This window comes from Lynx rufus, unplaced genomic scaffold (assembly GCF_022079265.1).
Source record: "Lynx rufus isolate CCGP_SWC_20201006 ecotype Redwood Valley unplaced genomic scaffold, mLynRuf1.p SCAF_2, whole genome shotgun sequence".
Classification (NCBI taxonomy): domain Eukaryota; kingdom Metazoa; phylum Chordata; class Mammalia; order Carnivora; family Felidae; genus Lynx; species Lynx rufus.
In genome coordinates this window covers 122332321-122359935 of record NW_025814834.1, presented here as the reverse complement: position 1 = coordinate 122359935, position 27615 = coordinate 122332321, and the positions used below count along the sequence as shown (strand labels likewise).

Genomic DNA, 27615 nt, shown 5'->3' with positions numbered 1-27615 from the left:
GCATTTCTCGGTCCCTTCCTCTCCCAAGTTGGAAGGACAGGTAAGGGCTAAGAAGAGAAAATTTCACCTTGTTTTTTTTTTATTTAGTCAGTTATATTCCCTCATGATTACTTAAGGATACGCAGTTAGCCAGGATGGGGTCTGTATTTTCTTATTTCTATGTGTATACATTTACTTACCCAGTGTAACTTTTCTCACCCAGATTTGAGTGATTAGCAAAAAAGTTCATGATGCAAACGGTTTTGCTCTGTGCAAACCATCTGTCTTTCTCAGTGGGCTGGAAACCACACTACTGCTTCCTCTTTACCTTTGTAGTGAGAGCACAGCCTTTGTCACTGGGTGTCTGAACAACTTCAGTGACACCGCCAGGAGAGGTCTGTACTGGTCCAAATGGCACACATCCTATACGTGGCATCTCTCTTTCTCCTTCTGAGTAAGTGTCATAATTGTGCATGTCTCTGTTGTCACCGGAGCTAGTCAACAGGAGGCTGGTGGGTGGTGAAACAGGACAACTTGGTACTTAACGGGGAAAACCGTGCCACACATCTCTGGCGCAGGCAGTAATTTTTGACTTACTGATAATGGTTTCATGGTTTGCCTCAGCATCCTCGAGTTCCAGGGAGGTGCAGTGCTTGGTTGAGTCCCACAGACCTGGTCCCACTGTTTTTTTTGTTTGTTTGTTTTTGTTTTTTACATTTGTCTGTGGGGCCAGTTCTTCCAGTTTTGCTGGTCCTGCCTTTACCTTTTCTTCCTGGGCTAACCCATCCCTGGAGAGAGTGAGGGCCCAGCTCCCCAGACTGACAGGTGGCCTGAAGGTTTCTCTGATGTGTGAGCCTTGGGGATGTGGCTGGATGGAAGGAAAAGGTATTAGCGTACTTAGTAGTTTTAGGTTAAGCTAAAAGAAGGTTCTGGACATCACCCACGAACTGAAGCGGGGGAATTGACCTGAGGGACTGAGAAGGGGCCAAGAAGATTCACTGGGCTCCGCTAAAGGGCATATGGAGGGGCCTTAGCTATGGCCCAGGAGCATCTAAACATATTAGAACAGGGTGGAGGAAAGGGACATTTGGGGGTAGACTGAAAAGCTGATGGCCTGGGTTGGGAATGAGATCTTTCCAGAGCAAGTAGCAGGTACTGGTTTTGTGCTATGGGTTCCTTTAGCATCTGGTGAAGCCTAGAGAACCCACCTTAGCATCATTTTTTAAATGCCTAAAATGAAATGCATAGGATTATAGGGGAAGTCAGTCATGCTGAAATGCAATCATCAAAATATTTTTAAAGAGTGACGTAGTGATGTGTCTGCTTCTTTACGGATTCCATAAGGAGATCTAGAGGTGGTCTGTCAACCACCAAACTTCAAAGCAGGAATGAGTATGAATCATATTTCAAGATACTTTCAACAACTGTAATATGATATGGAAATATCTATGGTTTGCTGTCTACATTCATGACCAAAGGAAATGCTGAGTTCTCGTTAAGACTTGTGAAGATAAAGATGTAGGTTTTTGTTTTTCACTGGAGTTTATGGGCCCTGTGATCCTGTGTGTGGACCCAGGCTAGGAACTCCTGCTGTAGAGACTAGATTGTGTTAGTGCGGGGACTCAAGTGATGGTAGGGGAACTAAGTGCTGTGACTAAAGCATGGAGAGGCTACAGCATTCAGCACATTGGGGTGCTTCATGAACACTGGCTTGAACTGAACTGGGTTCAGTGAATGTTGGATTGTGTGAGGCAAGGCTCAGATCTGGGGCCTGATGGGTAAGAGGTGGTCTGCAGGATTCATTACAAGGACCAGTTAGTTGCTGGGCGATGGGCACCCACCAGACTGGCTTGGCAAGCTTTGATGGCTGGTAGTTGGATGGGGACCTTCCTATGTGCCCTGGTCACTTGTTGAGTATGAATCTTGGTGAGGTTTTTTTTTTTTCCTGAGTATGATTCTTAAGTGTATGTGCTTTGTGTATTTGGACTTTGTGTTTGGCCTGTGTATTGGGGAAAACGGAGTGTACGTTGTGCAACAAGTCAGACGTTGCAAACTCTCTCACACGCTTTCCTTTTTTTTTTTTTTTTTTCTGGTGAGCAGTCTGGAAGCCCTGGGTGAAGGCAGGTTGTAGGCAGGTTCAAAAAAGAGAAGCTGGAAGCTTTTCCTTAACTCATGTAAACAATTATAAATATATATGAGGTATATATTTACTACTTCTTTTATTTTAATATTTAGTATTTTTCTTATAAAAATTTTCTAATGTTTGTTTATTTTAGAGACAGAGAGACAGAGCACAAGTGGAGCAGGGGCAGAGAGAGCCAGAGACAGAATCTGAAGCAGGCTGTAGGCCCTGAGCTGTCAGCACAGAGCCCGACGCGGGGCTCGAACTCATGAGCCGTGAGATCATGACCTGAGCCGAAGTCGAACACTTAACCGACTGAGCCACCCAGGCTCCCCAATATTTATTATTTTTGAGAGAGAGAGCGGGGAAGAGGCAGAGAGAGAGTGAGAGGACTCAAAGTGGGCTCCGTGCTGACAGCACAGAGCCCAATGCGGGGCTCAAACTCCCTGTGAGATCATGACCTTTAACCAACAGAGCCACCCAGGCGCCCCTGTATTTATTTCTTCTAAATTCTGACTCACTATCCAGCACTCATTTTGTGTAGAGCCACAGTTTTTATGTGAGAACACATAAATCAGGAAGTAACTTGAAAGAACTTTGGAAGCCCACTCTTTGTCCTTCCTTATACATATGGAGGGAAAATTATAAATCATGAAGGAAATTCAACCCTGATCAATTGACCAGTTGTGTTGTTTAGCAAATGTATACTTTGTCCAAATTATTTTTTTTAAATAAGCATAAAGACTGATCGGTTCTGTTAGAACGTGGTGCTAGATGAGGTGAATGTCATGGGTAGATGAGCTCTTGGACTTAGCTTTGCCTGCCTGATCCATCACCCCTCACGCTGACTGCCCTACATATAAAAACCACTAAGGTGGGAGGGAGGGTGCTGGGGAGGGGCCGATTTATTTTTTTTTAATCGTACTGAGACTTTATGCACAGAAAAAAAATGTTTTTGGTTGGAAGTTCTCTCAGCCTCCAAGCGTATAGGGTTTTTATATGTGTAAAGAAAGAGATACTGCTTGTCTCGCTTGACGTTCTCCAGGTAGGTTTTGTGTAAAGTGGGATCATTTGAAGTTGCTGTTTTTGTATGTCAAAAATGGTCAATTATGGGCCATTTTATATGATTCAGCCTAACAGCTTCCATGTAAGTAATATTGTAGTCGTAAATTTGGCAGTCCTGGGGATATTTCTGAACAAAGCCAGTACCCGAGAATTCTCTGTGTTTCAAAAGTGTGACCCCAGTGGAGTATGTCGACGCCCAGATGTGTGCCCGTTAGGCAATGGGAATTTGGGCTGCCATGCAAAGATTTCTAACCCTCTGATTGGAAGAGAAAGCAACAGAAGAGCCCTCGGAAGTAGTTTACCCCTGAGGAGGAGGAGAGATGTGTACAACATATCCCACAGAGAATGTCCTTATAGAAGATGCTTCAGCGCATGGTCCCAATGCATAGCCATTTGAGTTGACCTCTGCCAGCCATTCCTTTCGCATTAAAAATACCTATGAAACTTCCACATGGTTGCTCCACTTCTCTGAGAAAGCAGTCCCTTCCCACTCATGTTCTTGACCTCATGCCTCTACGAGGACCTTCCTCCATTCATCATCCTCTCTGGCGTCATCCATCTTTACCCCTCTGCACCTTCTCTGTCCTTAAACATGTCCTTCCAGCCCTCCCTGCTCCTCCCCTCTCAGCTACTCTTTCCAGCTGCCACCCTATTCTGCTTCCTGTCTCCACAAGACGTCTTGGGTAGTTTACACCCTTTCTTACCCTTGAAGTCCTCTGTTTCTGCTCTATTGAAATCTCTTTTTACAAAGATTTCCACTGATATCTTCCTCATCAAATTAAAAAGACTGTGCCCTGCCTTTAGGGTCCTTACCCTCCCAGCAGCGCTCAACAACCAGACAAGCTCTTTTGTGTCAAGTTTTTCCTCCTTTGGTTTCCGAGCTGCTGTGTCCCGGCTGCTCTCCTATCTCCCTCACTCTTCCTTCTGTAGGTCTGTTCCTCATCCTGTCCCTGAACTAGACAGACCCTCTAGTTACCTCTCTTCAGCCTTTCTCCTTGTATTCCCTATCATTGCCCAGCACTGTCAGCGACCGAATCTGCACCTGTGGCCCAGAACCCTCGGTGGTTACAAGCAGACATTCACAAGAAGCAGTGAGAAGCAATGGAGACAGCCAGGGATTTGACATTTGCAAATCTGGGTTGGAGTCTGGTTCAACCATTTGCAAGTCTCACATTGCTAAATATGGGGATATCACAGAGTTCTTAAAAGGATTAGATTACAAATATTTTCCAAGTTGAGTAGACTTGAGTTGAGTAAGTACCAATATATAGGGGTTCCTGGGTGGCTTGGTCAGTTGAACCTCTGACCCTTTTTTTTAAGTTTATTTATTTATTTTGAGGGGGGGAGGGTAAGAGAGAGAGGGAAAGAGAAATCCCAAGCAGGCTCTGCACTGTCAGCGCGGAGCCCCGATGAGGGCTCAATCCTAAGACCGTGAGATCATGACCTAAGCCTAAATCAAGAGCCGGATGCTTAACCAAGGCACCCTGAGCCTCCGACTCTTGTTTTCTGTTCAGGTCATGATCCCAGGGTCGTGGGATCAAGCCCTGAATCAGGCTCTGTGCTGAGCATAGAACCTGCTTAGTATTCTCTCTCTCTCTCTCTCTCTCTCTCTCTCTCTCTCCCTCTGCCCCTCTTCCCTACTTGCATGCTCTCTCTCTCTCTCTAAAGTTAAAAAAGACAATAATAATTTAAAAAGTACAAATATATATATATATATATATTTAAATATTATTTCCAAATGCTTGCTGGATATCCTTCCTGTTTACTTAATGGTGTTCGAATTTCGTATTTTCAAAAATCAAACGCATTATCTTCTCCCTCACCCTTGAACACGCAACAGTCTCTTCCTGATACCCTTATTTCTTTTAACAGTACTATTTCACTCTCGGTCAGCCTCACAAAACCTGCCATCATTTTTTATTTCTTTCTGCCTTTCATCTCCATCCACCCCTTCTACCTCCAAGAATCCAAGGCACTGAAAAACTCTCTAGATTTTATCTCCACAGTGGCTTCGAAATGACAGTCCCTTTCTTTCCATTCCTATTGCTGTCATTACTTCTTTCCCAGGCTACCAGAATTCCCTAATGTTTATTTCTAACTTCCATCATCCTACACAGCTGTCAGACTAATTTTCCTAAGACCTTTCCAACACTTCCAGTGGATTCCCCAGCACCTAATCAGTCAAGTTCAAACTTTCAGACATGATAGTTAAGTCCTTCATGCTTTGGGCCCCAAATTCCTATCAACCTTGCCTCCTTCTATTAATCTTGATGTAACCCTTCCCCTGATCCAGTTTATTGCTTCTTAATTCCTAAACAAGTCTTCCAGTTCCTACTCATACAATTTTCTCATGAAGTCTCCCCACTTAAATTATCCTAATCTTTTTGATTCTCCAAAGTCCACTTCTCATACCATCTTTCTCCCATAAACCTTCCCTGTTTCCCCCCTTCCTTCAAATTCCTCAGAACAGTGTTATCATCTCCCTATCTCAGAGAGATGACCTCCACCCTCCTTGACTTATACAGTCACAAAGTTAAAGACCATCCTCATCCCATCTTCGTTTCTTAGTTCCTTGAAGTGTCAAGAATACTATAAGCTGTTGCATAAATATTTATTGGATTGGCAAATAAAGCACTAGAAAATGGAGTGCTGATTTTTGCAAGAAAATATTTCAGATGTGGTATCCATCTCTGAAAAGTCATGGAAAATGTTGAAAAAGTGTTGCCTAGCCACCAAAATAATATTGTGGTAACATGCCGTGTTAGAAACAGGTTAGTGGTAACTTAGAAACCATACTTCTAAAAGCAGTCTTTTTTGAGAGAGAGAATGAAAGGGGGAGGGGCAGAGGGCAGGGGAGAGAGAGAGAGAGAGAGAGAGAGAGAGAGAGAGAATCCCAAGCAGGCTCCACACTCTGCCCAGAGCCCGATGCGGAGCTCAATCCCACAATACCTACATCATGACCTGAGCCAAAATCAAGAGTCGGACGCTCAACTGACTGAGCCACCCAGGTACCCCAGAAAACATCCTTCTAAAAACATTTTTATTGTGGAACTATAACACATAAGGAAAGTTAACAAAACATAAACATGCAGTGTAATAAATAAGTAAAAAGTAAAAACCATGTCATCACTATCCAGGTCATGAGCTAGAATATTGCTAGAAGCACCCGTCCACCCTGCCACATGCCCCATCCACATCATAACCCTCTCTGCACACACCATCACTGTCCTGCCTTCCGTGATAACCACTTCCCAGCTTTTCTTCCTTTTTAAGTGGATTTATCCATTATTTTTCCATTTATTGAACACTCTAGTGTGGTTTCACCTGTTTTTAAATTTTTATAAAGACTGAAATCACTCTGTATATAGTCAAAAAGATTCTCAAGTATTCTGCATCGTTCATTAAACACAGTCATCCACAGTACAACCAGTCACAATCCATCCACTTTCACTTCTGTGTAATATTCCATTTTATGGACATACCACAGTCATGTCATTCAGCTGTTGATGGACATATGGGTGCTGTCCAGACTGGGGCCACAACGAACAGTGCTGCTGTGGGTGTCCTTGCACAGGTAGCCTGATGCACGGGCACACATTTCTTTAAGATATGTGCCGAAGTCTGGCTGGCGTTGCCAAAAATGCCTCAAATGATCTCTGTTGAGTAATGTTTTGGTAAGTAATAAGTTATGTTTTTCCTATATTTATGTTCAACTTCCGTTTGAACATAATATAAATATATGACATCAACCAGGATTTATGAATAAATTGGCGTATTTTCATACTACGGGAAATGCGTGTGGTGGATTGGAGGTTTGCTTGTTTCCCAGTTTTGCATTAAGCATTCAGTCTGTGATTTGTAGTGGACTACATCAGATAACCACTTGCCGTTTCTCCCCGTTTTTTGTAGGGCCCCTTCTATCAGAATTGTCTCCGTTCCAGAATTCCTATCCTCAGCCTTCTCATGGTCTCTGTAAGGCCATTTTTCCTTTCTCTCACTTTCTTCCACTCTAGTCTCCTTGACTTGCTGCTGTTCTTGTGGAGTTGCAAAATTCAGCGGGTACTCTGCTGCTGCCCTACCTTTTTACGAACTCTATTCTGTTCGTTCCACAATCCCAGCAATTGCTCCCCATCGGACTCTTCTAAAGTCTTTCCATCTTTCCTCTCGTCTTCAGCCCCCAGGCCCCCAGTAAAAGATCCAGCTCACCCTTTGGCACCTGTCATTAGCTCTTTGTTCTTTGTGTAACACAAACTAACCTTTAGTATTAACACGCTCCATAAACACAGACATTTTAATTTCTGCCAAATGCCGGAGTTTGAAAACGTGCAAAGAAAATGCTGCTATTTGGGGCGCCTGGGTGGCTCTGTCGGTTAAGTGTCCAACTTCGGCTCAGGTCATGATCTCGTGGTTTGTGAGTTCGAGCCCCGCCTGTGTCGGGCTCTGTGCTGACAGCTCAGAGCCTGGAGCCTGCTTCAGATTCTGTGTCTCCCCGTCTCTCAGCCCCTCCCCTGCTCATGCTCTGTCTCTCTGTCTCTTGATAATAAATAAATGTTAAAAAAAATTTTAAAAAGAAAGAAAATGCTGCCATTTGATCATATTCTGTCCTTTGACCCTAATGCTTGAGATGTGTGTCTCAACAGGCAGCATTCTTGAGTAGTCCCAACTGAAAACTTCTGGTAAGAGGAGAACTGAAGTGAATTTGATCCCAGATCCTGGTGGACTTGATGGTCCATCTTTTAGGAAGCTTTTCAGTAAGGCTGCAGTGGCTCTTTAAAAAATTACAAAAAAAAAAAAAAAAAAAACCCAAACCCTCCCCAGTATAGAAAGGAAATGCCTCGCTCTTCAGATGCTAATTTTAGCTAGTCCTGCATCAGACCTGGCCAAGGGCTACAAATAGTTCTAACCAAGTAGCGAGACAAAAAAAGCTGGGCACCATGGACAGCGTGGGCGGTGCCCTAGACTTTGTCTCTCCAGCAATGTCTGTGAGGACAGCCTGACAGGCACCCGGGAATTGGAGTCTGGAGGAAGTACTTGCTGAATCTTCCCGTAAAATAATGTAAAAGGCGAATTATCATGCATTGTATTTACTTTCAAATAAGTGCCCTCAGATAACGCTGGGCACTAAGCGTTACCAGTCATAACACGGGTGAAGCTGACTTTTTTTTTTTTTTAAGAGCCTAGGAATTACTGTGGAAGTTAAAGTTGTAAAAAACCCAATGAACTCATGAAGGCATTCCACTGCTCCTCAGCCTGGAGGAGGTGTTGAACATTTGAGTTGATTATAGCTAATAACCTGTGATCTCATTTACTAGAACTATAATACAGGGAGCTGTATAAGGTGGCACATGGGGGACTGGAGCACTAATCTATTTTTATTCCCCTTTCTTCCTCCTCCTTGCAAGCTAAGCTCAGCATTGGCCAGAGAAAAGTAACGGTCCAGAAAGGACCGCTGTTTCGGGCTGAAGGCTACCCTGTCAGCATTGGCTGCAATGTAACTGGCTACGAGGGACCTTCTGAGCAGCACTTCCAGTGGTCTGTTTACCTGCCGACAGCCCCGACTCGAGAAATCCAGATCATAAGCACCGTGGATGCCACCTTCACTTATGCGGTGTACGCGCAGCGAGTACGAAGCAGGGGGATCTACGTGGAGAGGGTCCGGGGCAACTCAGTCTTATTGCACATCTCAAAGGTCCAGCTGAAGGATTCTGGAGAGTATGAGTGTTACACACCGAACACGGATAAAAAATACTACGGCAATTACAGTGCGAAGACTAGACTCATTGGTAAGCTGTTTGGCCTCCTGCGCCTGCCGGTCCCCCGACAAGCCAGACCCCCACCATCACGATGCCTTGCAACGTGACGTGACTTCACGTTGTGTCAAGCCCTTTGGCAAGAGAGCCCTCGCGGCCCACTGGGTGTGTTGCAGATTGGTCACAGATCGGTATCCCACATTCTCTAAAACTCTCAATTCATCTCTCTAGTCAACCTTGCCATGAAGATATAGATAGTGTATAAGTCTCCGAAGGCCTTGTCCATAGCTGGCTGCAGGTTGATCAGACAGAACTGTGAGGGTTCTCCCCAGGCCATGTCTCTTCTTGGAGGGAGAACATTAACTTGGTAAAAGAGTTTGTATTAGCACGATCAGTGATAAGTCATCAACTTGGAAATTATGATTCCCCAATTACTCTCCTCTAGCATATTTACGTAGAGAGAGAGGTTCATAGTCCTTGCAATGACCACGTTGCCCCTTTGCCTAGAATATCTTAGCACCCATCTTTCAGTCTAGCCAACTCCTACATATGCTTGTGGACCCAGCTTAGGTATTCCCTCTTCTGTGAAATCTGTCCTGTCTCAGGCAGTGCTCCCATATCTTTGTTTCCTCCTGATGCTCTATTCACATCACTATTGTTAGCACTCACCCAGGTTATGTGATATTTGGCTCCTTACATGACCCCTACCTCACCCAGAGCTCCATGAGCACAGCTACCTCGGCCCCCAGCACAGTGACTGGCACCGAGTGGTTGCTCAAGCAGTATTTGTTGATTGAATCTAAGTGTTGCTTTCACATAAGCATAGGCTGTGTGAATGTCCTTGAGGAAGAACACGATGATAGGTGAGTAGGGTGATTATCAAAATTGTGGTAAGGGTTGCATTTTGGCTCTGGGTGATAGATTATAAGAGATTATTTCAGAACTTTACAAAGAAGCAGGTTAAGTAAGGCGTAAGGAAGTGAAGCGACTTGCTCCAGTTCCTGTCGTCAAATAGGGACAGACTCAGGATGAGAATGTAGGTCTCCTAGCTCCCAGTGCTTTTCCGTCTTAAATACTCTGTGTCTAAGTAGCTAAATTGGTCACAGCCTACGCTAAAAATGTAAAGTCAGGGTCAATACATCACCGAGGCATTAGTTTTGCCAAGTTCCATAGGCTATCTATACAGATGCCAATGTTCCCCTTGGCAATAGGGAAGGCATATGGCTGGTGGAAAACAACTCAAAGTGTGTGCTTTACAGATGGTGGGTCAGGGCACCATCTTTGTCTAAGGAGGCTTGTCTGGTGGGTTCCTGGGCCAGTCAGTTGTCATCTTTCCTTTGCTTTCAGTTATTCCAGATACCCTCTCTGCCACTATGAGTTCCCAGACTCTCAGTAAGAAGGAAGACGAATCATTAGAACTTACGTGCGACGCATCCAAAGCGACAACTCAGCATACCCACCTGTCTGTCACCTGGCACCTGATCCAGGATGGAGAAAGAAGCCAAGCTACCGAGATTATTTCCCTCTCCAAAGATTTCATGTTGATCCCTGGGCCCTCATTTACCGAGAGGTTTGCCACTGGTGATGTGCATCTCAACAAGCTTGGGGTCACTACCTTCAGGCTGGCCGTAGGGAGGCTCCAGCCCTCCGATCAAGGCCAGCTGTTCTGTGAGGCAACCGAATGGATTCAAGATCCAGATGAAACCTGGACTTTAATCACGAAAAAGCAGACGGATCAAACAACTCTGAGGATCCAACCGACAGGTAACGATCTTCTCAGGAAATTCATTACTATGTTGGTAGTGGGTATTTATGGGCCATCTTTTTTTCTTTTTTCTCATCTTCGGTTGAATCTAAAAAAAAAACCACATTTAGAAAGTTTGAATAAAATTTGTTTTGGGCATCTAGGAAGCATCAATAAGAAGAAAGACATTTGGTTTGGGGGGGGTCTGCCCACAGCAGGGTTTCTATGGGATAAGGTCTGTTGAATGGTTAGATTCCACAAATCATGCATGGAAACGGTGTTATTCTTGCCAAGCTCTGTGTAAGCACTTTATCTGCACTTTATCTAATGTAGTCCTTACCCTATGGGGCAGCTAGTCATCTCCCCATTTTTAAAACAAGGAACCTGAGCCTCAAACAGGCTAAATACTGGTAAGAAGTTGAGCTGGTGTGTTTCTCCAGTGATCCTGCACCACAGATACCCGGGCCCCAGAGTAGCCCGCTTCCAGGGTGGACGCTTTCTTCGTCACGGCCAGGCTTTCCTCCCACCTGACACCATTTCCTACTTGGGATGGTGTCCCTCTTCATGATCCATTGGCGTTTTCATCAATGCAAGCAGGAAGCCTCAGCTGTGATTCCTGGTTTCTCTACATAGGCTATGGTCCAATAGGAAGAGGTTATGAAAACTATATATATCCATGCTAAAAGCAGTGATCCAACGGTGGATCATTGGAAGTTCCTTCTTTTTTTTTTTTCTTTTTTTTTTTCGGAAAAGTGTTATTCTGTTTCATTAAAAAAATTGTCTTTGGCCTTGAGTGTCCAAGTTATACTCAGTGAGTTCTGTGGGGGCACATCATGGGTGCTTTTTCTCTCTGAGAACTTTTTATATAAAACAGTCTTTATTTATGTTGACAAAAATTGTATGTATTTAAGGTGTGCATGATTTTTTTTTAATTTGAAATTTATTGTCAAATTGGTTTCCATACAACATCCAGTGCTCATCCCAACAGGTGCCCTCCTCAGTACCCATCACCCACCCACCCCTCCCTCCCACCCCCCATCAAGGTGTACATGATGTTTTGATAGACATGCATTTTGAAACCATTACCACAGTTAGGCTAATTAACATATCCATTATCTCACATAGTTACTTTCTGTGTGTAGTGTGTGTGTGGGGGGGGTGGGGGTGTGTGTGCATGTGTGTATGGCGCGAACCCTTAAGATCTCTGTTCTCAGCAGATTTCAAGTATGCAACACGGTGTTATTAACTGTAGTCACTTGCTATACATTAGATCTATAAAACTTATCTCACATAGTGGAAACTTTGTCCCCTTTGATCACAATCTCCCTCTTCCATCCCCTCCCCCAGATCCTGGCAACTACCATTCTACTCTCTGCTTTTATGAGTTCGGCAGTTTTAGATGCCACATACAAGTTCCTGCAGTCTTTGTCCTTCTGTGTCTGGCTTATTTCACTTAGCCTAATATCCTCCAGGTTGATCTGTGGTGTTGAAAATGACAGGATTTCCTTTTCTCTCAGGGCTGCATAATATTTCAGTGTGTATATATACCACATTTTCTTCATTCATCCCTCCATCAATGGGTACTTAGGTTGACTCCGTTATCTTTGTTACCATGCATAATAAACATGGGAATGCAGATCTCTCTTTGAGATACTGACTTCATTTCCTTTGGATACTACACCCAGAAGTGGGATCACTGGGATTATATGATAGGTCTGTTTTTAATTTTTGAGGCACTTCCACACTGTTTCTATAATGTTATATTCCCACCAATATTACATTCCCTTACCTCCACATCCTTTTTTTTAATGAAATTTATTGTCAAATTGGTTTCCATACAATACTCAGTGCTCATCCCAACAAGTGCCCTTCTCAATGCCCATCACCCACTTTCCCCTCTCCCCTATCCCCCCCCCATCCACCCTTATTTTGTTCTCTGTATTTAATAGTCTCTTGTGGTTTGTCTCCCTCCCTCTCTGTTTGTAGCTATTTTTTCTCCTTCCCTTCCCCCATGGTCTTCTGTTCAGTTTCTCAGAATCCACATATGAGTGAAAACATATGGTATCTGTCTTTCTCTGCCTGACTTATTTCACTTAGCATAACACTCTCCAGTCCCATCCACGTTGCTACAAATGCCCAGATTTCATTCTTTCTCATTGCCAAGTAGTATTCCATTGTATATATAAATCACATCTTCTTTATCCATTCATCAGTTGATCTCCACATCCTCACCAATACTCGTTTTCACTTTTCCAACCCATGAACACAGAATATCTTTCCATTTATTTGCATCTTCTTTACTTTCTTTAATCCATATTTTGTAGTTTTCAGTGCAAATGTCTTTCGCCTCCTTGGTTAAATTTATTCCTCGGGGCGCCTGGGTGGCGCAGTCGGTTGAGCGTCCGACTTCAGCCAGGTCACGATCTCGCGGTCCGTGAGTTCGGGCCCCGCGTCGGGCTCTGGGCCGATGGCTTGGAGCCTGGAGCCTGTTTCCGATTCTGTGTCTCCCTCTCTCTCTGCCCCTCGCCCGTTCATGCTCTGTCTCTCTCTGTCCCAAAAATAAATAGACGTTGAAAAAAAAAATTAAAAAAAAAAAAATTTATTCCTGAGTATTTTCTTCTTTTCGACACTATTGTAAATGAGCTTTTTTTTAATTGAGATAAAATTAGTATATGACATTAAGTTGCAGGTGTGCAACATTAGAATTCGATGTTTGTATACACTACAAGGGATCACCACCATAAGTCTAGTTACAATCCATCAGCATACAATTGAACCCCTTCACCCATTTTGCCCACTCTCCAACCCCCTTCCCCTCTGGCAACCACAAATCTGTTCTCTGTATCTGTGAGCTCATTTTTATTTTGTTTGTTCATTTGTTTTGGTTTTTAGAGTCCACATATAAGTGAAATCATATGGTATTTGTCTTTCTCTGCCTGATTTATTTCACTTCGAAAAATACCCTCAAGGTCCATCCATGGTGTTGGAAATGGCAAGATTTCTTTCTTTTTTATGGCTAAGTAGTATTCTTCTGTGTGTGTGTGTGTGTGTGTGTACCACATTTTCTTTACCCATTCATCCATTGATGGACACTTAGGTTGTTTCTGTATCTTAACTATTATAAATAATGCTGCAATGAACATAAGGGTACATATATCTTCTTGGTGTTTTTGTATTCTTTGAATAAATACCCAGAAGAGGAATAGCTGAATCATAAGGTAATTCTATTTTTAATTTTTTGAGAAATTTCTATACTGTTTTCAATATTGGTGGCACCGATTTACATTCCTAACATCAGTGTAAAAGCGTTGCCTTGTCACCGCATCTTCTCCAGCACATGTTATTTCCTGTCCTTTTGATAATAGCCATTCTGACAGGGATGAACTAATATCTCATTGTGGTTTTGATTTGCACTTGCCTGATGATGAGTGATGCTGAACATCTTTTCACGTGCCTGTTGTCCATCTGTAGAAATTGTTTTCTTAATGTCTTTTTCCAGTACAGTAAAACCTTGGTTTGAGAGCATAAATCGTTCCAGAAACATGCTGGTAATCCAAAGCACTTGTATATCAAAGTGGATTTCCTCATAAGAAATAATGGAAACTCAGATGATTTGTTCCACAACCTAAAAATGTTCACATAAAAATGATTACAATACTGTAATATAAAATAATAAAGAAAATACAAAAATATAAAGAAAAATAAACAAGTTAACCTGTACTTACCTTTGAAAATCTTCATGGCTGGTGTGAGGGAAACAAGAGAGAAGAGGGTTATTGTGAAGGGTGACTTTCACTATCACTAACAGATGTTGATTACAGTATAGTATCAATAAACTCTTGTCATATACTGTATTTAATGTAATTGGCAATAAGGCAGCAGAGGAAAGGGTCTATATGTGCAGACAGCCTGACATATAGAATTCATAGAATGAGCAAAGCATTTCTAAGCTTACTCTTGTCTGGAAATCAAAGGACTATCCATAGGCACTTTGAAGTAACAAAAATACACTGGTGCCAGTTGTGGGCACCTTCCAACGTTCTGAAAAATCACTGACTTCTGCCGAACACCACGGTGTGAGACTGAGCATCTGAGCATGGGAGACGATCACCCACAATCCCACAGCAAAAGAGAGAGAAAGAGAAGAACCATTGGCTCAGTTGTGATCATGTGACGTTTGATGTCACGTACTACTCATATTGCAAGACATCGCTCGTTTATCAAGTTAAAATTTATTAGAAATGTGTGCTCGTCATGCGGAACACTCACAGAACAAGTTACTCGCGATCTGTACTTTGTTGTTAGTGTATAGAAATACAACTGATTTTTTTTGTATGTTCATTTTGTGTCCTGCAACTTTACTGAAACTATTCATTTTAATAGTTTTTTGGTGGAGTCTTTTGGGGTTTCGATATATAAGACCACGCCATCTGCAAATGGATGATTTTACTTCATTTTTACTTTATTTTTTTTACCCTGACTAATTTCTCTGGGTAAGGCTTCCAGTACTATGTTGGATAGAAGTGGTGAGAGTGGGCATCTTTGCCTTTTCCCAGTCTTAGGAAAAACTTTCAGTTTTTCATGGTTAGGGATTATGTTAACTGCAGACTAGTCATACATCACATGTGCTTTAACTTAAGAAAATTCCACTGGATATTCTCAACCAAAAAATAAAATCCCAATTTATAGCAATTCAACATACCATAAGATGTTATATATTTTTTATTAAAAAGAGATACATTACTGTATACTTTATATTTCTATGCATACGTTTTGCTTAATAGGATTGCATTCAGAAAGCTATGTATGCTGTTCTTTCTGAATGATTTAAGGAATAGTCAAGGGCATCTTTGCTTCTAGGCATTTCTTTGGCTGACCTGCTCTTTGGAGCTAAACTCCCACATGAAATTCAATCCTTGTGGATCCTTACAGGAGGTATTATCTCCCTGCGGTACTGAAAGGACAGATGCTGTGACTTCTCTAAATATCTGCTTTGCTTTTGTTTCCTAGTGAGAGATTTTCAAGTCAACATTACCACCCAGAGCACGTTTACAGCAGGGAAACCCTTAGAACTGGTTTGCCTGGTAGTAGGCAGTGGCCAGGACCCAGAGCTTCAGGGCATCTGGCTCTTCAATGGTAACGAGGTGGCCCGCATCAATGCTCGTGGTGTTCTGGACCTCAAGAGAGACTACAGAGAGAGAGCAAGTCAAGGACAGCTCCAGGTTTCAAAGTTAAACCCCAAGGTTTTCTCTCTCAAGATCTTTTCTATGGGCCCCGAGGATGAAGGGGCCTACACATGTGCCGTGGAAGAGGTGGTAAGAAATCAGATGGACTCCTGGGATGTGCTTCAGAGAAAGCAGTCACCGGACAGCCGCGTGCATCTGAGGATGCCAGCAGGTACGTGAAGTCAGGGCCACACATGACTAGGCTGTTCTCAGCTTCCCTCCTTTGTGAGTACAGTATGACTTCACGGACACAGCGGACTTCTCCTGCAGAGGCAGGTGTCAGTCGGATCACTTTGAGGTGGCGTGAAAGACACACAATTAGATTGTCCTGAAGTCTCTTCTTGCTGTCTTACGTCTTAGATTCTTTGATTCTGTCTGCTGTTAGTCCTAATTTTTGCACCTTGGGTTTTTCTTCAAGCAGGGAACACCTGTATCAATGAAACCCTCTGTCTTCTATCGTTGTCTGTGTGATGTGAGTGTGTGAAGAGGGAAAAATGACACTTGGCCTCCTTCCTGGGGAATGCACACCTACATTATGCTCCCCCCCCCAACACCTTTCAGGTACCTTTGGTCAATCCTCTGTTATCTTAACCTGATACACAGGATGATAGTGCATCTTAATGCTACATCAAAGCATGACTCAGACTAAGAAATGAAGAGGTAAATGATAGCAGGTAGATGTTGTCCCCTGCATTTTGCTGTAATGTGACGTGCCTGTCCAAACCACTTTGAGTATCTGTATGCATGAAAGTGGAAGGCCACTTAGGCCTTGTTTAGTTCATGAAGGTTGGGTGACCTGAAACATGGTTGAGCAGTCAGTGCTTTTTGTGTGAAGAGAAAACAGACAAATCTACAACGAACATTAGGATGCTCCGGGCTGGGTATTATATTCTAAGTCTAGAAAGACTAATTGCCCAAGAGCACAAAACACAACCCACCAAAAAATAAAGATACCCTTGTCTCACTGGTTCCTTGGAGGCATCTCCAAAGATGGACAAATTTCCTTTTCATGCTTTTCTCCGTCACCCCATTTGCTAGCAATGAAGATCACAATCTTTGGCCTAGAGTGGCAAGCAAGGAAGCGTGTTGGTGTTAGTTTTCACGCTAAACATTTGGTCGAACTTTCTAGGATTCAGGAAAAACTAGGTGGGCGGGCTTACATACTTACACAGGTCTAGGTCTCTGTTTCATGCATCTCAGTCTCTGCTGAAACATATCGGTAAAGCTTTCTTAAATTCCACATGTGGGAATCTGTGCCAAACGGTGCCCAGATCCTAAGCCCATCAGTAGGGTGGTCTTCCAAAGCAAAAAATAGTTCTTTGTACAGGCTGGAATCCAAACTGGGCCCAATGTGCAGAAACAGAAAAAAAATTGTTAGCAAATTTATTAAGGATCCTGTTGAGCATTCACAGTTTTGAAAATCAAACCAAAGTATGAGCAGAGTCTTATCATTCTATGAATATTTTAAACAGAAGGGGGTACTCGCTACCACTGTGAATCTGTAACTTACACACACTTGATAAGTTTATTACTTCTTACCAAGAGGCAGTAATGACTGTAATGAGTTAAGGACACCTCATCTTTTCTTAAAAAAATTGATGTTAGTTGAAACTAATCATAATGGTTATATTAGAGTAGTGAGATTATGAGTAATAATTTCCTCTTTACGTTCTAAGCTTCAGTTATGAGTCTATTTTTAACTTGAAAATGACTCTAAGTATAATCCTGCCTCTAACACCCAAAATTTGGAAGCAGGCTTGCATATATGTGATATAATATATAATATATATAAAATATTATTGAAATAAGAATCAATAGTATTATTAATTATATTAAAATATTAAATACATATATTAAATTTATTTGTGGATATCAACCTTCATTCTGCCTTTGTAACATACATATACATACATACATACATATACCTATATACATACATATATGTATATGTACATATATGTATGTATATATATAAAGCAGGAGAAGACTAAACTCCTTCCTCAGCAGGGAAGAACAATTTGCAAATTCACTTAGATCCTATTTAAATTTCTCATCCCAAGTCTATTTTGTTTTTTTCTCTTTTGTCTTTGAACCACCCCACTTTCACTAAGCACCTATCATTACAGCCAAAGCTATTAGCTTCCCCTTGCCCGGCAGGCTAAGCCCTTAAGCATGTACCACTTTTAGTCCTCCCAACAATGCCATAAGGTGGGTGCGATTATTACCTTCGTATTTGCAGGAAAGAAAATCGAGGCTCAGGGAGGACAGTGTGTTGCCCAGGGTAACTCTGACTCCCAGGGCTTCGGCCTTAAGCCTGGGATGCATGAGCTACTGAGATGTCTTTGCCTTGCCCACACAGCACCCAGGACAAAACCTTGCCCAGGACGCGTCCGAATGTTTGCATTTCCACGTGTCTTGAATTTCTGGGAGCCAGACGTATATTTGCAGTTTAACATTGTAGTTCAGCTGTAAGAAGGATCTTCCCTCAACCAAACCATTAATATATCTTTAGCTATATGAATATATGATTTGAAAAAGAGAAATCTATATATGTGTATTTTCTCCCAAGTAATTGCTTTTAATGGTACTATTCTGTTTATTCTGTTGTTCTTGTTTTTTTTTTTTTTTCAATAAACTCTGCAACCAGTGTGGGGCTTGAACTCATGACCCGAGATCAAGAGTCACATGCTCCATGGACCGAGCGAGCCAGGCACCCCTAATAGCAGTAATTTGAACAGAAATCTAATTACCAACACTCGTACCCTGTTCAAAACACATACTAATTAGGGAAAGATAAGTAGGGAGAGGAATGTCATTTTGAACTGTGAAACACAAAATTCCAAAAAACTAGAAATTTAAATAAACACAGCTTTGTTACTTTCAGGCTCCTATACCCACCCTAATTAATCTAAGAAAATATTACCAGATGTTTTCCCAACTAGATGTTCTTAATGAAGGGCTGATTTAACAAATCACTAAAAACGAGGGCAAATTATAAATTGTTTAAGTGTAAATAAGTTCTCCTGATATTCTTTCTATTGTCTTGTGCCCACTATTTAAGTGTTTAGCCAATTTCTTTTCTGAGGGTGGTCCAGGACTACACAGCCTGATCTGATTGGTCACAAAACGAGTCAAATCCTAATTAAAGAGATGTCACTGTGTTTTCGAAACGTTCTCATTTACTTGAAACCCTTTTTTTCCTCTCAAATCTGTAATCCACAGCAAGAAATGTGGCCTTATCTACCAAGAGCAAGCAGCAAGCAGTGTGGGAAGGAGAGGTATTAACCCTTCTCTGCAAGGCAGATGGAACCGAGAGTCCCCTGTCTGTGGAATGGTGGCGCCTCCCACAGGGCCAGACGCAGCCAGAGTTCGTGGCTGGCATGGGGCAGGATGGCACGGTGCAGCTAGGCGCCCCCTACAAGGAACTCAATAACCACGGCAACACAAGGCTGGAGAAAACGGACTGGGCCACTTTCCAGCTGGAGATCACCTCCACCACCATTACGGACGGTGGTATATACGAGTGCCGAGTGTCTGAGAGCGCCCAGAACCAGGCCAGAGGTCGGAGCTGGACTCAGAAGTTGTCGGTCACCATCAGATCTCTGGGTAAGTGTCCAAGAAATCCTTTTCTGAACTTGCGGGTCGTCGGTACCTTCCTCTGCAGTGCGACGCAGTAGAGTCTGATTGTGTGTCACCCTGAACCCCCCAGTTAGGGCACGTACACCCCAGGACACGGAGCATTGTTTCTGGCTGCCATGTCCGTCAACTACTCTCTAAAGTTTACTCATCTTTATGAAGACCATCTGTAGGGTGCCCCTTGCAGGCTATTATTCACAGCTAAAAACAAAAGCCTATGACCTGGAGTAGACTTACAGAGGACACATGGCCAGTGGAGCTGAGCCTCATACATTCGGGCTTTTGACAGCTGTGGCCCTGTGTTGCAGAGTCTTCTAGCATGTTCCAAACAGTGACACTGAGCCTGTGAGTGGAAATAAGGGAGGGAGGCCAGCCACTGGGCTGGGGAGTGCTCCACCCACTCTGTAGCAGCTGTCTAAGCAGCAGGCTGGAGAGACACTGCCTGTTTGTTGTCACTACTGAGAACACTCTTAGAAGAGGGTCAGCTTTGGAAATCTGAGGACAGATTTCAGGACAGGCTGTACTGTGAGTCAACTTTTACCTCCAAATATTTGATTCTCCCGATGTACAAATGCATGGCTCTGTGTGAATAGGTGAATAGGAAGGCTTTGATTTGATAAGCATATTAGAAATCCTGTTTCCCATCTATTTCTGCCCACAGAGTCGAGTTTACAGGTTAAGCTGATGAGCCGTCAACCCCAAGTGACATTAACCAACACCTTTGGCCTGTCCTGCATAGTGGAGGCTGACTTCTCCCACCTCAGGGTGCCACTCACTGTGACGTGGCAGTTCCAGCCAGCAAGATCTCAGGTCTTTTATCTGCTTGTTCGAATCGCCTGGAACGGCACTATTGAGTGGGGGGATTTCCTATCTCAGTTCCAAAAGAAGACCAAGCTTTTGCAGTCCTCATTTTACTCTCAACTCCTAATCCACGATGCCACGGAGGAAGAAGCAGGAGTTTATCGGTGTCAAGTAGAAGTTTACGCCAGAAATTCCCCAGACACAAGCGGCCCCCCGAGGGCTTCCGCCGTCTCTCACTCGCTGATGATAGCCATCACTTTGCCAGGTAAACACCACCTGAAATTAATCCATGCTTTAAAAACAAACCAACACATTTCTCCCATGGTGGGTAAGTTTGTAGAATTAAAACATAAAATACCTTCTCCCCATGTTCTTACTGTATAAGTTAGCACCACAGAAAACCAATATCCAGGCTGACATTGAGTTAACGTGCATGGGATGGCCATACTGATTGTTAAAACATTGACAGACTTCCACACTGACTAATAATAACTGTGGCTCCATGCCCCTTCCCCTCTTCCCATAAGTTCCCAGCACCTGCAAGGTACCATGTGGCACAACAGGGGGCCTCTAGGACCAGCTCCTAGAGCTGGGGGAGGCATTCTTTTGGATTGGTCACTGCCCATGCCTCATGAGTCATTAAATGTTTGGAATGTCTCCATTAGTGGTATGGATAACGTAAATTCCATTAGAATACATTTATCCTCTTGTTGTACCATGTGAATGTATAAGAGAGAGGATATGATTATAGTCAAATATAATTTACCTTGTCAGCTGGTAAAAGAACAGAGGTAAAAAGTATGACACAACCTGGGCAAAGTTCTGCTGGGTCATACATCTTCTTTTATGGCTTGCATTCTTTTAAGGCAGAGTGTTCAAGAGCCTTTGAAGTCATTTCAATCTGACAGGCACCAGACAGCAGCATAGCTGTGGACAAGTCACACAATCCATCCAAGTCTAGGTACTTCATCCATAAGTTGCTCTTTAAAGATGCGCACGTTAAAGGTGGTGACACATAGATAATGTGCCTAGTACAGTGCCGATGCGTGGAGTGGATGTTCAGACATGGTAGTGGTCATTCTCTCTGCTGCTGAGTGACATCTTTTGTACTAGTAATGATCTCCTTGTTGATTGACTCATCTTCTACTTTCCATCTTGAATTTGAGCTCCAGCCACACTGAGCTAGTTGCAGGCCCTCAAATACTCTATGTTCTCTCCCTCTTTCAGTCTTTGTTCAAGTCATGTGTTTTGTGTGGAACGCTTTAGCCTCTTCTCCATCAGACTAATTCCTATTAACCCTTAAGACTTAGGTTAGAGGTCTCTTCTCCAGAAAGCCTCCCCACACTCCCATATTTGAGTTAGGTAGTCGTGCCCTGTGCTCTGACTTCTGCATACCTCTGTCACTCTTGGGTGACACAGTCTTGTAATCCTAAGCCTCTGTGACTGTACTAGTGTCTCCCTCTAGACTGTGAACCCACGGAAGGAAGGTAGCCACAGAGTGGGGAATAGTCTGACAGAGAACACAGTGTGTGCTTAATAAATGTTTGTTGAAGGAAGAATAAAGGGATCTACTGGCAACTTCAAGAAGCAGTTACAAAAGCAGAATCAGTGATGTCAGCAAGAGGTTAGAATAAGGTTTGGAAGGCAGGTTTTAGCATTCATCTTCCCGACGGAGCAGAAAAGCTGCTGGAATAAAAGGGTAGTTGACTATGTATCTGTATGAGATTCTTACAGTTGACTGGCTGCAAAGAAACATATAATGTTAATAGCCCACGTACAACTTGCTTTTGTTTACCTGAGTTCAAGAGTAGATACCAACAAGGGTGTTTGGCAAACTGTGAATCTGGGGGTACTCTGGAGAGTGAGCACACAGACAAAGCATTAATAGGGGCACTTTCTCCCACTTTGATTTATGAAATGCTGCACAAGAGAAGATGTCTAAGCTTCAATAATGAGGCATTATCATGTGGAAGAGATTAGTTTCCTGTATGACACTTCCTCCCACCCCATGTTCCCATCCCACTCATCCAGGTAAGGGTAGAACCAGGACCAGTGGCTGGAAGGTATGGAGTGGTAAGATTCAACTTGATATCAGAAAGAATTCTCTAGTGGCAGAGATGTCCAAAGATGGAATGGACTGGTTTGTCAGTTGGGGAACTGTTCAGAGGCTCAATGGGCAGTGAGTGGGGCTGCTGGGGAGGAAATTCCCCCATCCAGTGGATGGAGGAGACATTGTCCCAGTTGGCCTCTAATGTCCCTTCTGCCTTAAAATTCTATTTTCTAGCAAAGTAACAAACAAAACAAACAAAGTAACAACCAAAACAAAGTAACTGTCACCATTCTTTTCATTTAGAGAGCAAGCTAAGAGTGAACTCAACCAGTCAAGTCCAAGAGATCTTCATCAACTCCAACACCAATATAGAATGTAGCATCTTGTCCCAGTCCACTGGAGACCTCCAGTTAGCCGTTATTTGGTACTTCTCTCCCATTTCCATGAATGCAACCTGGCTGAGGATCCTGGAAATGGACCAAACCAATGTTGTAAAATATGGGGATGAATTTCACTCCCTACTGAGACAACAAAAATTCCACCCCAAGAAAGTTTCCCAGGACTTGTTTCAGCTACAGATTCTGAATGTGGAAGACAGCGATCAGGGCAGATACCACTGTGCTGTGGAAGAATGGTTCTTGTCCAGAAACGGCACTTGGCACAAGCTTGGAGAAAAGAAGTCAGGTCTGACAGAATTGAAACTCAGGCCCACAGGTAAACCTCATGAGTGTATTCTCACAACGGCTTTCTATAGGATGGCCTTCTTCTTTTGGGCAGCTCTTCAATGGAGTGATTATGTTGAAGGTAGAAATGTGACCCAGGGCCATAGGGATAGTGGCCACCTACACAATGAATGCAGGACCTGGTGGCCCAGCAGAGGACGTGGGAGTCACGTAAGGTGAGTCAATCTGAGGTTTTGAGGAGTCTGGATGGGAACAAGATCCCTTTGATTGGTTTGCCTATCAGCCTGGCAGCCTGCACTATGCAGCTACCCAGGGTATCGTATCTCTAGATCTCTGTAATAACAAGCTGTGTCATTCCAGTGGGGCTCTACTGTAATTTGGCAAAGAGAGAGTAATACGAAGCATATTTCTCCCACTGTGAACAGAAACTGTACAACTCTATAGGGATGTGTGGAGAAATTGCTTTTCAACATTTGGCTGCCTAAACATACGGCAAATAAGAGTAGTTAACTGTCGGAATGCTTACTGAGGGAGTCTCCTCTTCCTCGGGAGAGCTTTAAAACTGTAATAGAAGTTCCATCCACGTGCGCTGGTCTAAGAGCGCTGCGGTTGAAGTGTGGGCAGGGTTGGTTAGATCTCTTGGTATCGGTTTGGTCACCTCCAGGGTTGATTAAAATGAGACAGATGTCACGGCTAGGGTTCGGGAACTGGCTGAGATCCAACAGCACAATGCAAAGAAGTTAGTCTGGTTTGGTGCTTAAAATTGCATTTTCAACGGAACACCCACAAATAAGATTATAATAAACGTTACTATGTATTAGACAGTTAGAGATACAAAGAGAAATAAGGCACAGCTCTTGCCTTAAGGAGCTTACGGTCTGTGGGGGGGGGGGGGCAGTGGAGCCAAACAGTAGTGGAGCATAAGGCTCTCTTTTCTTGCTGCTCTGGTTCCCCTTCTCTGTGTTCTTCAGGCCCTTCTTCTCCCTGGTAAATGTGGGTGCTCCTCAGGGACAGATCCTGGGCCCCTTTGTCTCATTATTCTCTGCTCTCTCCAGAACTTCTCAAATACTGTGTTGGTTTCAACTACCACCTTCGATGAAATAGCGCAAAGTCTTTACACTTCGCTCCGATCTCCTGAGCTCCGGCTCTTTCTTCCCAACTGCCTGTTGTACATTTCTGCTTGGATGTCCCTGAGACCCTAACGCGCAGCATGTCCCAAACCTCATTATCATTCTTGCCATCCCACAAGACCCGTGCAAACTTCTGCATTCTCCATCTGTGTGGCTGGCAGCCCTTTCTCCCGGTTGCCTAAGCCAAATCTTGACAGTGTTCGCACACCCTTTAAGGAGGCAGCCGCTCCTTGGCTCAAGCTAGAAAACCCTTCCCATCCGGAAATGTGGGCTCAGTGTTGCCCAATCTTTTAGTACATCAAGAAACGCCTAACATCTTTTTTGGTGATATTGCTTGGTGGAGACTATACACAGCTAGTCCAAATTTTTAAAAAAGACTGTGGGAGTCAAACAAAACATATCTGTGGGTTAGGTGTGGCTGGCTGGGGGTGGCCAGCTGTGTACCCCAGGGCAGGGAGTGAGTTAAGAGGCCCCAGGGAGAGATACTGAGAAGGAGTGGTCAGAACTGCAGGAGAGACACATTCTCTGAAATCAAAAGAAGAGAGAATTTCAAGAAGAAAATGGACTTCGGTGATAAAACCCACAGAGCGGACAACAAAACCAGAGAGTCTTGAGCTGGGAAATCAGGCCCATACTAATGATCTTGGCCAGAGCATGGGATAGAATTAGAAGGTGTTTGCATTAAAGTAGGGAGGAATTTGAGATGAGGAAGCAGAGACAGAATCATATAATGTTTCACATACTTTGCCATGAATGGAGGGAGAGAGTAAATATGGCAACAACAACAAAAATCCAGGATGAGACAAAGTTATCCTTTTAGGGAAAGATATGGGACGCCTGGGCGACTCAGTTGGTTGAGTTTCCAACTTTGTTTTAGGTCATGATCTCATGGTCCATGAGTAGGAGCCCTGCGTCGGGCTCTGTGCTGACAGCTCGGAGCCTGGAGCCTGCTTCAGATTCTGTGTCTCCCTCTCTCTCCACCCCACTCATGCTCTGTCCCTCTGTGTCTCTCAAAAATAAATAAACATTCAAAAAAATTTTTTTAAGATTGATCAATAAATGTGTTTGTAGTAGAGTTGAAAATTTAGCGTATACTATAGTTTATTTTGTTAGTAACTGCTCTGGTCTTCATTTGAAGTTCTCACCTGCAGGTTAGGAGGGGAAAATTTTTCTTAAGTTTATTTATTTATTTTGTGAGGCAGGGGAGGGGCAGAGAGAGAGAGACAGAGACAGAGGGAGAGAGAAAGAATCCCAAGCAGGCTCCATGAGCACGGAGACTGACATGGGGCTCGAACTCACGAACCATGAGATGTGACCTGAACCAAAATTAAGAGCCAGATGCTTAACCCACTGAGTCACCCAGGCACCCCAGGAGAAAATTTTTAAGAAGTAAATGTCAAAATCTGTTTAAGACTTAGTCTAATCTAGTAATTTAAATCGTCTTTCCTTGAGTGGTATTCTAATACTTGTATAAAAACGTTCAGTCTCTCAGATAGCCTCCTCTTTCCCTGCATCTTGGACTGAGATGATATCTGGGTATATGGGAGGAAGGTAATTTGCCAAGAATGAGGGGCAGTGGTGCAGTAATGACTTGAGGGAAGAGCCAGAAGTTTTGGATGGTCCATCTGGGCAGAAGAAGAAAGAGTTGGCCAGGGAGAGGCAAAACAGCAGAGCAGAGCACCCACTGAAGCTGGGTGGCTTCAGAGGCAGGCCTTCAGCAGACAAGAGGTAGGGCTGAAGGGAAACGGCTGGTTTGCTTCATCGCACAGAATGTTCTAGCAAATGTTGAAGAAGGACAGGGGTCAAGGGAAAACGTTAAAGATGAGAGACCTGGTTATCTAAAGAGTTTAAGATGGCATCTCCTCAGTGAGAACTAGATCTTTCAGAGGGGGTACCCAATCTACAAATCTGGATTCTTCTCTAACTTACTGCCATTTTATTTCCTAGGAAGCAAGGTACGTGTCTCCAAAGTGTACTGGACAGAAAATGCTACCGAGCACACGGAGGTGGCCATCCGCTGCAGCCTGGAGAGTTCTGGCAGCTCGGCTTCTCTGTACTCTGTGATGTGGTTGCGCAACGGGGAGCATTCAGGAAGGAAAATGCTGGTACACCTTCGGCATGATGGCTTGCTGGAGTATGGTGACGAGGGGCTCGGGGGGCATCTGTACTGTTACCGCTCATCCCCTACAGACTTTGTCCTGAAGCTTCATCGGGTCAGAATGGAGGATGCTGGTTTGTACTGGTGCAAGGTGACAGAGTGGGAGCCGCATGGTAACCCTGGCACGTGGGTCAACCGAGCATCAGATGAGTCCCAGCATGTGGTGCTCACGGTGCTGCCTTCAGGTAACTAGGGGTTAATCTGCCCCGGTCCCTGGTCAGGAGAATCTTTGTCCCCCGCCCTGTCTTGTGTTTCCCTCCCAGTTACGTTTTGCTGAAAGCAGTTTACAGATTCCCTAAAGAAAGTGACTTTGCAGTTTCTGTCAATAGTGATTGCTAGTTCTCATTTGGACAGATGAGGTCTACGCAAGGTTTTGGGCACAGACACGGAAATGTCAGGGGCGTCTGACCTGCTTCCCCCGCCCCTTCTCCTCCCGAACCAAAAAAGCCATCCACATCGTATCCCTTTCAATAACAAAATTACGTTCGAAGCAGACATCTTTACCCCTTGGCTGGTTCTCCAGTCTCAGAATGCTCGGATCTGCAGAGGGAGTTGGAATGAGGGATAGGGGCCTGGTGACGGGATGTTTCATTTGGTCTCACTGCAGTCAACTGCCTCTACATGCTCCCCACCTCCAAACCAAAGCGAAACTTTTCTTAATGAGTAAGTGCCATGTTCTTCTCTCTCAATAGGTCAACAAATCAGCAGGGCTTTGAGAACGATAGTCATGTGGTGGGTGGGCCTCACCTGACTGCAGCTTGAAAGGCATCAGAGAAGGAAGTATGCCCTGTGGAGCTTGCTTATGGGGTCCAGCGAGGAAGGCAGCTACTTAAAGACCTTGGCCCAAGAGTGACCACTGTCCACGTGGGAAGGCCAACCTACTCAGCTAGTGCACAGCTTGAGGAGGGGTGTGGAGCAAGAGGCTGTGAAGGAGAAGAGGGCAACCTTCCAGCCAGTACAGTGCCAAGCATGTAGTAGGCATTCATTAAGCATTTGTTAATGAATGCAAAAATTTCTCCAGCCAGACCAGTAAATCTTCCCTGGTGATCAGTGTGCTGGCTAATATGGCCAGCTCATCTCTGAGCTGCTTCTTTCTTTCTTTCTTTCTTTCTTTCTTTCTTTCTTTCTTTCTTTCTTCTTTCCTTTTTTATGTAAATTGTTTTAATGTTTATTTTTGAGAGAGAGAGAGAGGGAGGGACAGGGAGAGAGTGGAAGAGGGGCAGAGAGAGAGGGAGACATAGAATGTGACACAGGCTCCAGGCTCTGAGCTGT

General features: G+C 43.8%; 1 protein-coding gene and 1 long non-coding RNA gene across 2 annotated transcripts in view; one reads left to right on the top strand and one right to left on the bottom strand.

The window, feature by feature from the left end:
- The first annotated feature begins 283 nt into the window (after positions 1-283).
- Positions 284-27615, top strand: part of CD101 (CD101 molecule) — a 35470-nt gene continuing 8138 nt past the window's right edge. The window contains exons 1-8 of the mRNA XM_047082599.1: positions 284-433; positions 8569-8949; positions 10264-10680; positions 15671-16057; positions 19108-19491; positions 20183-20587; positions 22676-23086; positions 26133-26528. Of these exons, the coding sequence (XP_046938555.1) occupies positions 391-433; positions 8569-8949; positions 10264-10680; positions 15671-16057; positions 19108-19491; positions 20183-20587; positions 22676-23086; positions 26133-26528 (2824 nt within the window). The 5' untranslated portion in view covers positions 284-390. The remainder of the gene's footprint in view (positions 434-8568; positions 8950-10263; positions 10681-15670; positions 16058-19107; positions 19492-20182; positions 20588-22675; positions 23087-26132; positions 26529-27615) is intronic.
- Positions 14384-19379, bottom strand: LOC124514552 (uncharacterized). Its single transcript, XR_006962626.1, has 3 exons — positions 18111-19379; positions 17054-17225; positions 14384-14403 (listed from the first exon to the last, which is right to left on the bottom strand). It is a non-coding gene; the product is annotated as an uncharacterized LOC124514552 (long non-coding RNA).